Consider the following 15,367-nt stretch of genomic DNA (forward strand, 5'->3'; position numbering starts at 1 on the left):
CTTGCCTGTTCCTTCTGTCCCTCCCCTTTCCCCATACACACAGGAGACAGCAGAGTTTTTGATGCAACGAGTACTAGCCAATCAGAGGCCGAGCAGGGCAATCTGTTTTTTTTCTGTTTAGGAAAACGTCAGTGAGTGATGAAAAAGATAATGGGGGTGTTATTCTTCATATATATGAGGCTAAAGTGTTAAGAGTCTTAAGAAAAATGTTTTAGACCAAGCCTCATCCTCACCTGTTCAAATGGTTTTGACTGGAATGGGTTTTAAACCAGTTTAGTTTATTTAAGTCTTTTCTAACTCACTCATTTGTTTATCAGAGCAGGAGCCACTTTATTGCTGCACACTAAGATTATCAATAATTTCTCCTGTTTCTGGGTTATAGTTATATAAAAATGGGATCTTCTGCAGTCCCTGCAATGATAAATAACGAATTTGTCAATTCAAGATATTTATTTGTGTGTGCAAATTTTAATTATCAGAGGTTTACTGTGTATATAATGTACTTGGTACATCAGTCTATATTTGATATCCCATCAGTTTTCTAATGTTAAATAATGTTAAAAGGTGGTTTAACTCCCTATTGTAGTCAGTCATTATCCTACAGTGTGTACAGTTTTGCAAAACTGCGCACAGTTTACCAATCTGTCCACATGGATGTAAATTAACAATCTGTCCCCACGGATTGTAAAACCGTGCACCCAGTTTATTTATTTTTCTCTTCCCGGGAACCTAGGGGGACTCCGTAGAAAAAGTCGCTTATTTTGGGCTTGTTTTCACAGGCCTGGTTGCTTTTTTGTCTCGCAAGATCTAGCAACACTGAAACACACCCCTGCATCCCACATGTGAAGCAACAACATTTAGCAGAGGAGGTGAGACCAAGGTCTACCTGACTCACCTGGACAGTACCAGTTTTTTGGAAGTCACACAAATGATTCAGAAACACCCCACACACACACACACATAACAGTGGTCTGGGTCTCCACCAGCCAATTGCTGGTAAAATATGCAAGGAACTGGTAGATTTGCTTCACTCACCATCCAGAAAAACAATGCTAATCTGTTGAGTGGCTGGTAAAATCCTTTTGCAGTAAGAAAGGCACATTTAAAAAAAAACATTTAATAACTTTGTTGCAAAAAAGAATGCTTCTTTGGACAAAGTCTCAATGCTAGAACATGGTAAACATGCTTGCAAACATCATTACGTTAGCCTTATAATTGTGAGCATGTTAGCGCTTCGGTTAGCATTACACATTTCGTAGGCCGCCTTTAGCCTGACTTAAATAAAATAAAGTGTTTTTAAACCATTAAAACATCTAAACATGTTCTAGTAGAAACACAAGGTCTCCTTTAATTGAGGATGACTGGAAAGCTGAGACTCTTGTGGATTCAATGAGATCATTTGCATTCATGTGTGAGGATGTTGGTCCCAGTAGTAGCCATGTCATTGTAGTTGAGGCGAGTCGAGCAGGTACCATGTAATGGAAAAGCGCCATAAGTGTATTGCAGTTAGCGCAGCCCACATTATTTTGGGATAGATTCAAATGCAGCAGTTTGTCAGCATTCTTTGGGTAAACTGTAAAATTCCTAAAGTCTGTCTGTTGTCTGTTTGGTCCTGGGTGGGTACTGTAACTAGACATGTTTTGTATTTCATACGGCTCGACCCTATAATGGACTTTGCTGTTGTTTACTTGATCAAGGCCCTTCATTGCCATTTTCCATCCATCCACCAGATGCCCTAAGGCCCCGTTTACACGAAGGGAAGACGCAGATATTTTCCTGCGGTTTGGCCTCTCATTTACATGAAAACCCCGTTTTTATCACAGAAAACGATTATTTCTAAAAACTCCGGCCAAAGTGGAGATTTTGGAAAACTTTGTTTGCACGTTTGCATGTAAACTGAGACAAACGGAGGTTTAGGCAGCCGAGAGAGAGAAAGAGGACGTGATTGGTTGCTGTTGTTGCTATTGTCGGTATTCTGATTGGCTAACGTGGGCTTGAGCTTCTCGTTACACCGCCACCTACAGGTCTGCATATATACACGGGTACATGTAAACGAACACTTTTCTGAAAACCGAGAGGATGAAATGTCCGTTTATGAAAATAGCCGGCCACGTGTAAACGTTGCATAAGACTTTCCCTCCTTTCCCCATCACACGACTGCCTTAACAATCCACACACACCTGCTCCCACCTCACTCATCTGCTGTGCAGTCGCCTGCCTTGACTTGCCAAATTTTTCTCCAATTGAACCTGACTGCAGTACGCAGATCGGGGTTGGGCTAAATGTGGGCGGAGCTAAACTTTTGACTTCTTTTTGCCCCACGTTTGACTCCGCGCGGGCGCCATCTGGTGGCAGAAATCAGGCTGCACATTCTCAAATGTCAATGCAGCACCTACGGACAGCGATTATAATATAATATATATTACATATATATATATATATTATAATAAATAATGATATTTTAATTATAAAAAATATATATAGATTATAATAAATAATGATATTTTAATTATAAAAATGGAAAGGAACAATGGGTTTGGGTGGGGTGAAAGCATTGATGTATTAAGAGGTGAAAGTCCTGTGTTTTTCCCTCAGACACACATTCTCCCTCTTCGGTTGCTATTGGGCAAATGGGCGAAGTCAAACGTTTAGCTCCACCCACATTGAGCCATTCCTTGATCTGCGTACTGCAGTCAGGGCTTACTCAATCTCCCAGTGCCAGTTCTTTAGAAGTCACACAATGATTTACACACAGTTCTTTGGAAGTCACACAACAAATGATTCAGAAACATGCCCTGTGTGCCAAAATGCATGGAGCTTAATGATATAAGGTCACTACACTTACAATGCTCACAACAACAAGGCTAAGTGTTTTGATCAGTTTTTGGAAGTAAGTAAGTATGGATTAAAAAAAAAAAAAAAAAACAAAACACACACACACACACACACACACACACACACACACACACACACACACACACACACACACACACACACACACAGAGTACATACACTCAAATAGCAGTCTTAAAGTGATGGTTCGGAGTAATTTCACCCTAGGGTCCTTTGCACCATGACCTCGAGCCAAACACCCCCCCAGAAGCTTTTTTCACCTGGGTCGAACATTGGGAGAGTTAGCGTAGAGTAGCGTTAGCCGCTGAATAGCTTAGCGCGGGGCTAATGGACCCACGTTTGTATCGGCGTAAATGACCCCACTAATAATGCCCGAAATGATACCAAACGTCTACAAGTAGTACATATAGGTTATGTACTCATAAAACGATGGATTGGAAAGTTTGTAAGTACACCAGAAGTTTATGTAAATAACACTTGCCTGCTGGCTTCTGCTCTCTGCTGTTGTTGTTGCTGCTGTAAGACAAGTGCTTAGGGCCGTCTACAAATTACAACACCGAAAAGAGATGCAACAAAAATATTTTTTAATTTAACTTTTTTTTTTAAGTAAGTGCTGTAGTATAACTAGCAGGAGACAAGTAATAATTGAGGTAAGTTTGGAGACATTACCTTATTTATTCATTAAATTAATAAATATTTTTGTTGTATCTCTTTTCGGTGTTGTAATTTGTAGACGGCCCTAAGCACTTCTAACTGCAGGTAGCAGCAGCAGCAGCAGAGAGCTGAGGAGAGCAGGCAAGTGTTCATAAACTTTGTGTACTTACAAACTTTCTAATCCATCGTTTTAACTAATAATGGGGAACAGCAGCAGAGCGGGAGCAGGCAAGTGGTAAACCTGGTGTGCTATTAGTCATCGTTTACCTATTTGTACTACTGTAAACGTTGGTGATGCCTAGTGGGGTAACAGATAAAGCGTGGGTGCGTCCTTGGCATATCTTTGTCAATCTTCTGGAGAATCATAAATACAAAAGTATGAAAATCAAATAACTGCATGAACTTTCATCATGTAACATTACTGGTTTCGAAACTGATAATACATTTACAACAATGCGAAAAAGATAACGAAGCATTAGCTTTTATATTGTGATTTTGAATTTGCCGGGTGGCATTGCACTTATAAAGGGAAAAAAGAAAAAAATAGTTATGTGATTATTCATACCTTGGCGTTTAATTCTAACAAAACATTTTCCTCTAAAAGCAAAAGAAAAAAATGCTAACACTTAACTCTCTTGTCTTTACAAGAGGATGAATAATTAACAAAACCCCGACACAACACACTTTCGTAGGCTACATGCACACAAACACATAAAATACTCCCACCAACAAAAACAACTAAAGGGGTTTATAAATCCACTTGTCTTGGACGACAGAGTTTTTTTGGGATCTTTGGGTCTCATGTCAAAACGGTCTGTAAGAAACCAACCAGTGCTTGTATTTCCGATTACTTTGTAGGTCCGAAGTTTTAACATTGATGTGACTCTGATGGGAATGTTTTATTGTTGTTTCATTTAATCACTTCTTACTTTTACCTTTTCTTTAAGTTGGTACAGTTTACTGAGCCAAAAAGATAAGAGCTGACGACAGGGGATTGTCAAAGTGTTTGGAAAAATTGCAGAGGCACTGCTCTGAGCGATCTCTCCAATTTATTAAAGCAAGAGTTTTTAAGAAGGCGGAGTCAGTCTTGGCAGACCACAACCACCCTCTGTTACAGGTATTTCAGTTGCTCCCGTCTGGTCGCAGGTACAGCTTTCTCAGGTGCAGGATGAAGAAAGGGAATTTCGGCGAAAAAGACACAGGCCCAAAGGCCAAGATATCTGACTCTAATTGCATATTTGTTGATAGGACTTATTGATACCAAAACTCAAAGATCAACTCTGAGACGATAGATTCAGGTTAAGAAAAATGTATTTAGTCGAGTCCAGCAGTTAAGTTGTAATCACATATGTGGGTTCACAAAAGACATTAAGGGCCCTATCTTGCACTCAGCGCAATTGCCTTTGTAAACCGAAGCATGTATCATTCCTATTTTGCAGCCAACTTTTCCCTCCACAGATGCACGTCGGTAAATTAGGGAATGTATTTGTGCTCCCGGGGGCGGTTCAGCGAAAAGACGTTCCCTGGTGCTATTTTGCAGTTTCAGAAAACATTTCCGCCACTGACCAAGAAAAACCTGGTCTAAAGTCAGTGGTGTTAGTCTAAAGTCAGTAGCGCGTTATTCAGATGCTATTTTAGGGGAGCATGCTTGGCCATAATGTAGCATGAAAAAGAAAAATATTACTGAAAATGGGGTCTGGGGTTAGGGTTAGGATATTCTGAGCTTTAAACACTTCATTACCTGCATTCTACTGAATTGTTCTACATCAATTAATGGTGGAAATGTCTTCATTTATGCAAAGGAAAACACAGGTGGCAATTCAAAATTTAAAAAACATAATGGGATATAATGCAGTCAGGCGTTCTGTAGCACTTTCAAATATTTATTCTTCTACGGATCAACTTTTTTCATTTAACGTTATCTCTGCTGAGTCAACGCACACATGTAGGCATGAATTACTCTTTCTCTTCTTTGTGTGTTTTGTTTGTAGAAGTAACCTCTTTACTACTATTTACAGATATAACTATATGTAAAAAAAAAAATGCAGAGTGCAAAGGCTGCTGAATAAATATGAAATGATTACTGTAACCTGTGCTCTGTCTTTGTTACTGTAAGGAAGAATTTACAATTCTAGGGAAATGTGAGTCAGGACTTGTAGAGTCAGGACTTTTAGAGTCAGGACTTCTAGATAAGAATGTCACGTCATCTGTTACTCCCTTTCCATCCCCAGATCAGATGATATAAAGAAGATGTGAATTTCACCTCCTTCACTTCTGCTCACAGACTGACTGGTGTGACACTCAAGACTGTAAGTACTCTGATGGATTCATATGTAGATTACTGAGCAAGAGTAGCTTAACTCAGAGTCGTTGCACGATGCTGTTAAATCTGCTTATAATAGGTACATCAGGCTTATTGTGGTGATGAACTGAGGTAGACAAATTAAATTTAAATTTTCAATGTAATAAGTAAAAGTAGAGTTACTATTCAGTTACAAATTACTGGTGCAGCACAAAAGAAATGCCAAAAACACACACATGGTGTCAATGCAACATCACCGATTTAGTTGTTTGTCTCTTTTAGAATCATGAAGAACTTCTTGTCTACAAATGAGCAGCTCTGTAAGAACCAATGTCTGATGTCCCTCAGCGGAAGGTATAAGGCTATCTTTCAGGTGAGTAACTCTCTAAAAAGAAATGCTCACTCTATATTTTGGTATGATATTGTTTGGATATCAGTTGAATGTCTCTGTTTCTGCCTGCAGTGTGATGGGAACTTTGTCGTCTATGACTGTACCTGTTGCCCAAACAAGGCTGTGTGGGCCTCAGGCACTAATGGATCAGACGCTGTCCGCGTGATCATGCAGGCTGACGGCAACCTGGTCATTTACAACCAATGTAACCAACCCAAGTGGAGCTCAGGGACGTACATCTCGGGATCGTGCAACGTGTGCCGTCTTGAACTGACGGATTGCGGCAAACTGGTGTTGACCAGAAACTGTCAACAAGTTTGGTGCTCATGCTGAAATTCTGTCTTCACATGACATCCCAAAGCTTTGTTAAATTGAATGCTTTGCAAGTACAAGTCATCTTTGAATGTCAGTGTGAATTACAATAAATCTGCCTGCTGGAATCAAATAAAAGCAAATTTTCACACTGTTTAAATGTGTTTTTCTTTTCTTTATTCTTTTTTTGTGGCTTCGTAGTGACATAAACAGCTCTATTTGTAAAGCAGATATCTCGGTAAAGAGCACTGGAAGTTGTATCAAAGTAATAAGAAACACCAATATTTTGGTCAGTCAGGTGTTCTAATAACTGAGCTGAAAACATCATTAAGTAGGCCTACACAATTTCCTGAGATTGATATATATATTGATTCCCTAATTTATTTTTTTATGAGCTCATCCCTAGTGAAAGAGCTCCGGGTACCGCAGCAAAAACAGAATTAACAATAAAAACAAGACAAAACAATGTGCACCAAGTTGCAACAAGTACAGCTTTCCCTGTAAGTCCTGACAACTCATTTTAATTAGGTACCACTCTGCCCCCTTTCCTCACTTTTTTCTTGCCGTCTCCTAGTCCCCAGCTGTACGGATATATAACTTATTCTCAAACTATTTTCATTTATATATTTGATTACAATGTTACAACACACAGCTCTGTTACACTTTAGGCTAGTAGATCATTGATCATCTGTTTCTCCGCGAAGGGGAGAGACAGTGAGATAGAGAAAAAGAGGTGCTCAACAATCAGCTGTTTTTCCAAAGTCAGCTCTTTAGATAAAATTGTGGTCACCACTACGTTTTTTTCTTGCCTTTGATTTTGGTGTGATTTTCCTGTGTCGGGTTCGCTCTGTGGAATGGATGAGTAGACCTGATGTTTTCTGTTGAAATGCTGTAGCACTGATGTTGTGCTATTGTGGGAAGCTTAATTTTGACAGACTTTACAGACATGACTATAGTTATTCTTAGTTATGTTATTAGGCAGTATTTTCATAGATTTTAATCTGCTTTATTGCAATGCATTCTGTTGATTTTGTTATGGATATTTTCAGCCCTGGGCTCTGGGGGCTTTAACTCAGGGACTCACAGCTGGGATGCCGAGGTTGGAGACAGTACACACTGGCTACTGTGTGTAGCAGAGTCTGGGCAGAGGAAGGGAGACATACTGTCTAAAGCAGGTTGGTCTTAAGCATGGGGAATAATGTTATTTAAAGGTAAATACTCACATGGTCATCACCTCCCCCCACTGTTGTTGGAGTCCAGAAGATCAGAGAAAATCTGGACTGGAACAGAGGAACGCTGTCGTTCTCTGATTTTGATGCTAAAACACACACACACACACACACACACACACACACACACACACACACACACACACACACACACACACACACACACACACACACACACACACACACACACACACACACACACACATACTTTCACTGAGAGGATGTTTCCATTCATTTCCCCTGGGGATGAGGTGAATATATCACCATTAAAGATGTGTGACAGTGGAACAGAGCAGTTAGAGATAAATATATTCATGATGTTGTTTATTTCTTAAAGGGAAAAGTCACTGAATGTATCCTCTCCCTAGTATCCTCCTGCTGTTGCATTATTACAAAGATATGTTTCTTTTTTTGTCACTCTTGTTCAGTTGGACAATCTGCTTTTGGTTTCTGTTGTCACCTTTTTCATATAGAATGTCAAAAGATTTCATGAAGTTTCTGATCTTTTGGTTTGTGTAGTCTTTTCTCTTTTAATATCCTGTTTCATTTGTTTTCATTTAATTTCTTATTTTGACTTGTGTGTGTTGAGCCATGAAGACCAGTGTAGGGGAAAAGTACACTCTTATTGTAAATACTTAGAGATTGTTTTGTGTAGTATTGTAGTGTATGTCTAATAGTGAGTTATGATCAAGAAACCAGATAGTTGTTACCTCACTATGTAGTCATACCAGATCATTCACGTGTCCCACACACATTCACTTTTCTTTCTGTAAGTTTAATGATATTCACTATCAATCATGTATCAAGATGGGTGTTTATTTAATACACATTTTGTTCGTGTTGTGATTTAGTGTATCATGTTTTAGGCACAAATTAGGCCCAGCTGACTCAGAGAGGAGGCTCTTCTCTCTGTGTGAGGGAGACAGGAAGTGCCGGTCTAAAGCTGTCTTCAGTTTGAACGATGATGACGTGAAGGAGATGTGAGCGAGCAGGAACATGGAAGGTAGAATAGCCGATGTGCATCTTGTCTGTGAGGAGTTTTCTCTCTGAGACAAAGCTGAGATAGGCATATGATGTGTGTAAAACTATAAAACTCACTTGTACCTGGCTCCATTCCAAAGTAAAACGATCAACCACACAGGAATAATTAAGATATTGCAACATGTATCCACTCGGTTTACTTGTAAACATGTAATTGTTTAAATAAATCTGCATGCAGTGAACTTCTGCAATCGACATGGAGTCGTCTGACTATTTATTCTGTACTGAGGCCGCTGTGGGGTCTCACGCAGTCAAGTAAATGACTTTACTTTCAGTTTCATAAATACGCCCTTGAAGTTTAATTAAATGAGTAAGATTGAACCGGCAAACCAAAAAAACCATCGCTACAGTTGCTGAGATATTTCAGTCTGGACCAAACAGGTGGACACACAGAAATCACCAAACATGACGAACTGGGAAGGAAGCTCCAGCAGTGAAACATTAAAATAGAGACACCACAGTGTGACAGAGACGTATGAGCTGGAGACAGGCTGAGACAGAGAGGCTGAAGACTTCAAGATGAAAGCATCTATTTTATTAAACGTTATATTCCTTTATTGCTTCAGGATGAGTCATATCATAGATGTGACAAACTGGAACTTGTCACTTTACTTCATACTGTGTAACTGTTTGCAGAAAGGGAAATATACTCACTATAACTTCACACCATGAGAAACGATGGAATTACTTTTGTTTAAAATCTTACATTTCAGCAGGTAAACTGCAGTCTGGAGGTCTTTTAAGGCCAGACACTACAGTCAAAAACATCTTTCAGACAACCCAAATACACAGCCAGCTGTTTATTTTACTACACTTTGTCGGTTTGTGTCTGTAGATTTCTCCTAAATGCCTCTTTTGCACATTTAAACATAACATTTCAGAAAACTTGCAATACAAAAAAAGATTGGTCTTAATGTCAGTAATTAACAGGGGAAGTCTCATGGTCATATCTATTATCTTTTACTCTATTCACCTGTGGTGTGTCCTTAAATGTGTGTTCTGAGGAGAGGAACTTGCAGAATTTTTCTGCTGCTGCTTTATCACTCTCTGCTGATCAAAGTGTTCAACTGAACAGGATTCAACTGTAATAAATGTGACCTGTTCAATTCTTAATTTAACTCATAACTCACCAGTTTTTTCGCTGTTCTAATTAATCTTATTCAAAGAACATTTTCTCTACTGAGCCTGCTTATCTCAACATACAATTAGCTTTATTATAATGTACTTAACCGACAAATTAATACAGCAGTTTTAGTCCATTAAAGATTTGTTTCCATTTCATATTTTCTTCGGAATGGATTTAATTGCATTATTGTATTAATGTAAATACCACTCTTCACGTGTGTAGGTTTTATAAGACTACACATTCAAATCACGGTGTGTAAATATTATCTGAGTGATAATGTTACAGCCTACAAGTTCAGATGTTTTCTACAAGCTCTGGTGTTTTTCCTCTTTTCTTTGATTTCAGTTCAGCTCACATGTGTCGATATTTCATACAAAGTACAGGTTGTGCGTTTCGCGTCTGAAACAGACTACGAATAAAAAGGAAATACTCTTTCAGGATTATTTGGTGGCTCTTAAAAGAGCCTTTGTGTGTTGAGCAGCAGCAGCGGACAGTTTAAGCCCTCTCCCCGCGGATGCGACGGGCCAGCTGGATGTCTTTGGGCATGATGGTGACCCTCTTGGCGTGGATGGCGCACAGGTTGGTGTCCTCGAACAGACCGACCAGGTAAGCCTCGCTGGCCTCCTGCAGAGCCATGACGGCGGAGCTCTGGAAGCGCAGGTCGGTCTTGAAGTCCTGAGCGATTTCTCGGACCAGGCGCTGGAAGGGCAGCTTGCGGATCAGCAGCTCCGTGGATTTCTGGTAGCGACGGATCTCTCTCAGAGCCACGGTACCGGGCCTGTAACGGTGAGGCTTCTTCACGCCGCCGGTGGCCGGGGCGCTCTTACGGGCAGCCTTGGTGGCCAGCTGCTTCCTGGGGGCTTTGCCTCCGGTAGATTTACGGGCGGTCTGCTTGGTTCTTGCCATGGCTTTTCCTTTCTGCGATCAGGAGAAATATCAAGTCAAACCGGGAAGCACGCGGCTCTTAAACTGTGGGACCGGATGTGAGATCTATGAGACGCTGCTTCAGACCTCCGGCTCCTGATTGGTGAGGGGCTCCTCTGGATCTCAGCACCGCCTCCAGGAGCGACCCACCGCCCGAATCTCCGCCGCTCATTGGCGGACAATGTTTTGAAAAAGTCCGCCAAAATGTGAGCGCGGGCCGCCCTCTGCTGCTCTGCTGGAAGCCTCTTTTCTGGTTGGTCTGGCTGGAAGTGACCGGCTCCCGCGCTCCGCGGACATAAAAAGGAGGCTTTCAGCCGCTCTGGAAACATTTCTCTGAGTCGAGACTTACGAGAACATCTAAACATGAGTGGCCGAGGCAAAATCTAACGATCCAACATCGACTGATCTCAAAATGAGTGGAAGAGGCAAGGGAGGAAAAGGAGGCATTCTCGGCTGAGTTTGCTAGGCTCCCTATCCCTGTATGCTTCACGTGTGCCCGAAATGGCATCTCAAAGCTCAGTCCCCTACGCTATCAATTTTGGCAAGCACTGGGCAAGACTGAAATTCACTGGTGATGGCTCTGCGCCAGACAGAGATTACGTTGCTGAACAGTTATTATTCCAGTCCTCCTGGGTGAGTCCCACAGACATTTACTCATTCATAGCACTGCCCAACAGGAAAGACTTTGAGTTGGTCTTCTACAATGAAGCACCCCTTCGACGCTTCCTTGAAGTTGCCTCCGCCAAGTCAAACGATGTAAAATGGCGTGACTGGAGTATTGAGTCTTCTGTGGCTGTAGATGTCATGACAATCGTCGTAAAGTTCTGGACGGGCAGAGTCTCCGATCATGACATTGAGCTCTATCTAAAACGGTATTGCGACATCATTCAGTCAGTTTATAAGCCTCTCGACAAATTCGGCATATGGTACGGAGTTCGCAAATATAGAATCCGCATGCATGTCAACACCTCTGGTCAACTTGTTGATTTGCCAAATTCTATATCCCTGGGTCCATACAATGGCCGAATTATATACACTGGTCAGGTTACTAAGTGCTTTATTTGTCAAGCAACTGACCATCAAGTGAAAGATTGCCCTACTATGAAGTGCTGGCGATGTGGAAGCCTGGGCCACAAAGCCTCCACCTGCCAAAACAACAGTACATGCTCTCTGTGTGGTGAGAAGGGACATACTTTCTTCAAGTGTCCTAAATCCTTCGTCAATAAAATCAAGGGCCTCTCTCAGCTGGGAAACACCGCCGCTCCTCCCCTCCGCAGTGACTCCCAGCAACAGCCTGGAACACAGCAAAGGCAGCCCGCAGACCAGCAGCCCGAAGGGTCGCAACAACAACCAGCGCCCCAGCAGCCTGGAGGATCGCTCCAACAACCAGCGCCCCAACAGCTTGGAGGAATGCAGCGAGAGACAACTACCCAGCAGCCTGGAGGACCGTCACAACAACCAGCGCCCCAGCAGCCTGGAGGATCGCTCCAACAACCAGCGCCCCAACAGCTTGGAGGAATGCAGCGAGAGACAACTACCCAGCAGCCTGGAGGACCGTCACAACAACCAGCGGCCCAGCAGCCTGGAGGAAAGCAGCGAGAGACAACTACCCAGCAGCCTGGAGGACCGTCACAACAACCAGCGGCCCAGCAGCCTGGAGGAAAGCAGCGAGAGACAACTACCCAGCAGCCTGGAGGACCGTCACAACAACCAGCGGCCAAGCTGCAGCTGCATCTCACTCAACCCACCTTGCAGACCAGGAACCCCCCTCCTGAAGTCTCCCTTCAATCAGGTGAGGAAAAAGATTTGAGTATAAGTGGCATAGAAAGCATGAGTGACGATAGTGATGGCGATGAAAATGAGGAAAACGAACAGAGTTATGAAAGTGCCAGTGAGAGTCCTAGTTCAGATTTTAGCTCTACCGGGCTGACAGCCGGTCAGCGGGCCAGCAGCACCCCCGCTGCTGATAACGCTGACTCCGCTCCATGTGACAGTAACTCGGGCTCGTTCTCTACGACACCAGAGTTTCCTTCTCCAGAGGTTCAGCATGACCCTTCATTTGAGGAAGTTAAAAAGAGAAAAAAAAGAAATCGTACTATAACATATAAAGAAAATAAACGTGTGGATGTTAAACCTTCACCATAGGCTTAGTCTCTCCCCAACAACATCATGTCCTGTTTAAAAATATCCACCTGGAACGCCCGTGGCATCCAGTCTAAAGCTTTTAGATCTACGAAATTGAAATATCTTTTAGACACAGATTTTGATATTCTGTGTGCTCAAGAGCTCAGACTGAATACCCGTAATGACGTCACTGATGTGTGTAATATGTGGAACAAAGGACTGAGTATAATATCTATTGGGGAAAGCAGAGCCGATGGTGTTGGTATATTTTTTAAAACCAATGATGTTGTTATAATTCGAAGAAGAGATTTAATCCCAGGTAGACTTCTTATGATTGACTGTTATTATAGGGGTGAAAAATACCGTGTTATTAATGTGTACACTGCTCCTGATAGAGTCAGAAAAATGCAATTATTTAAAAGACTTAGAGAGCTTTTAACAGTAGGCTATAAAGTTATTGTGTGTGGTGATTTTAATACAGTCACGGATAAAAATGATATAGTTAGTTTCAATGTTTTTAAACTACTAAGGGAAGGTAAGCTTTTAAAAGAAATATGTGATGAAACTAAATTAATAGACGTGTGTCGTGAAATCTATCCTGTCGGTGTTCAATACACACGATTTGATCACAAGACAAAAACTCGAATCGACCGAATTTATGTTTCTAATCATTTTAAAATCAAGCATTATGGTACAGTAATAAACGACTTCTCTGATCATTTAATTGTTACAACCGTCTTGTCTTCTGAATCCTCAGAAAAAAGAGGTTTCTGGAAGTTAAATTCTCAGTGCCTTAAGGATTCAGATTTATCAATAGAATTAAAACACGAAATTCATAAAATCTTACAATTAAAATGCTTAACTAAATCCTATGTTGAATTATGGGAATTATTAAAACGAAGATTAAAAGATTTCTTCAGATATAAATGTAGAGAAATAAATAAGATTAAAAATGTAAAGTATAAAATGTTGATGGAACAATACGTTAATTTAAAACCGATGAAGAAAAGATAATTATCAAATCAGATGATGAAATCAAACAAAACACAAATAGATAATAATATAACGAAATATTGTATAACATTTATAAGCAAACAAATACAGATAATACAGGAAATTTAATACATACTCTTAAAGCCTGGACAACGGCAAACTCAAAGTAAATTTATTAAATCCATAAAGAAACAGGACGGTGATGTAGTGTTTGATGAAAAGCAGAAAAGGCAAGTAATCAGAGAATTATGTATAGAAGCATATAAACATATAGAAATAGATAGTGGTTGTGTAAATATTTTATTAGATAAGCTTCCCTCATACAGCTCATTGAGCTTTACGGAACTTGTGGGAAACATAAGAAAGGATGAAGTGACACAAGCCATCAAACAACTAAACGTTGGAAAAAGCCCCGGTCCTGATGGCCTGTCTACAGAGTTTTATCAGTTAAATATCGATGATGTAACAAACGTCCTCACAGAGATGTATAATGAAGGTGTGAACAGTGGCTGTATGGGGGAATCCTTTTATCAGGGTGTAATGTGTTTATTATATAAGAAAGGGGATGCAAATGACATAAATAGCTACAGACATTTAACTATAATGAATACTGATTATAAAATATTAGCTAAAGTAATTATGAATAGAGTAAATAATATATTAGATGAAATTATAGAAAAAGAACAAACGTGTGCCATTAAAGGCCGTTTGATGTGGGATAACCTTTGCATATTAAGAGAAATGATTAATAAACCTGATAAAAAAGACTTCTATATAATCGGGCTGGATCAAAAAAAGGCATTTGATTATATATCTAGAGACTATTTGTGGACTGTAATGAAGTCTTATGGCTTCCCAGAAAGTTTTATTCATTTGATTAGATGTCTGTATGTTAAATCTAGTGTGTGTATTAATGTAAATGGTGTGTTAACAGAACCTTTTAATGTAGAGAGAGGGGTGAAACAGGGCTGTCCTCTTAGTGCCGCTCTATACATCCTGGCCATCAGCCCCCTTATTAAAACCATAAACTCTGAGAGGCTCATATCTGGTACTCGGGTTGGCCTTGCGCCCAAAATCACTGCCATGGCCTATGCAGATGACGTCACTGTTGTTATTAAAAATCAGATGGAGATGGATGTCTTAACTAATCACCTTAACTTATATGAACTGGCTTCAGGAGCTAAATTAAATCAGGATAAGACAGAGGGAGTTTGGATCGGAGCTGAAAGTAAGAAACGTGATATCAACATAAAAGTAAAGGATGAAATTAAAATCTTGGGCCTGACAATTTGTAATCAAGACTGTAGTGAAAAAAACTGGGAAAATAAACTCTGTGAAGTTAAAGAAGAAGTTAAAAAATGGGAAAATAAAAATACCAATTATAAATCAAGAGTCAACATTGTTAAAACCTTAATCTT

General features: G+C 40.5%; 3 protein-coding genes and 1 pseudogene across 3 annotated transcripts; 3 read left to right on the forward strand and 1 right to left on the reverse strand.

The window, feature by feature from the left end:
• Positions 1-5,727: 5,727 nt before the first annotated feature.
• Positions 5,728-6,654, forward strand: LOC120557928 (mannose-specific lectin-like). The gene is made up of 3 exons (XM_039798634.1): positions 5,728-5,816; positions 6,092-6,182; positions 6,273-6,654. The coding sequence occupies exons 2-3, from the start codon at positions 6,096-6,098 to the stop codon at positions 6,531-6,533; spliced, it is 348 nt and encodes a 115-aa protein (XP_039654568.1). The 5' UTR covers positions 5,728-5,816; positions 6,092-6,095; the 3' UTR covers positions 6,534-6,654.
• Positions 6,655-9,302: 2,648 nt separating this feature from the next.
• LOC120556788 (histone H3) lies at positions 9,303-10,905 on the reverse strand. The gene has a single exon (XM_039796512.1). The coding sequence runs from the start codon at positions 10,812-10,814 to the stop codon at positions 10,404-10,406; it is 411 nt and encodes a 136-aa protein (XP_039652446.1). The 5' UTR covers positions 10,815-10,905; the 3' UTR covers positions 9,303-10,403.
• Positions 10,906-11,244: 339 nt separating this feature from the next.
• LOC120558195 overlaps positions 11,245-15,367 on the forward strand; it is a 6,405-nt pseudogene continuing 2,282 nt past the window's right edge.
• On the forward strand, positions 11,263-13,539 carry LOC120558095 (translation initiation factor IF-2). Its single transcript, XM_039798959.1, has 2 exons — positions 11,263-12,471; positions 12,544-13,539. The coding sequence occupies exons 1-2, from the start codon at positions 11,334-11,336 to the stop codon at positions 12,975-12,977; spliced, it is 1,572 nt and encodes a 523-aa protein (XP_039654893.1). The 5' UTR covers positions 11,263-11,333; the 3' UTR covers positions 12,978-13,539.

Source organism: Perca fluviatilis, chromosome 4, assembly GCF_010015445.1.
Source record: "Perca fluviatilis chromosome 4, GENO_Pfluv_1.0, whole genome shotgun sequence".
Taxonomy (NCBI): domain Eukaryota; kingdom Metazoa; phylum Chordata; class Actinopteri; order Perciformes; family Percidae; genus Perca; species Perca fluviatilis.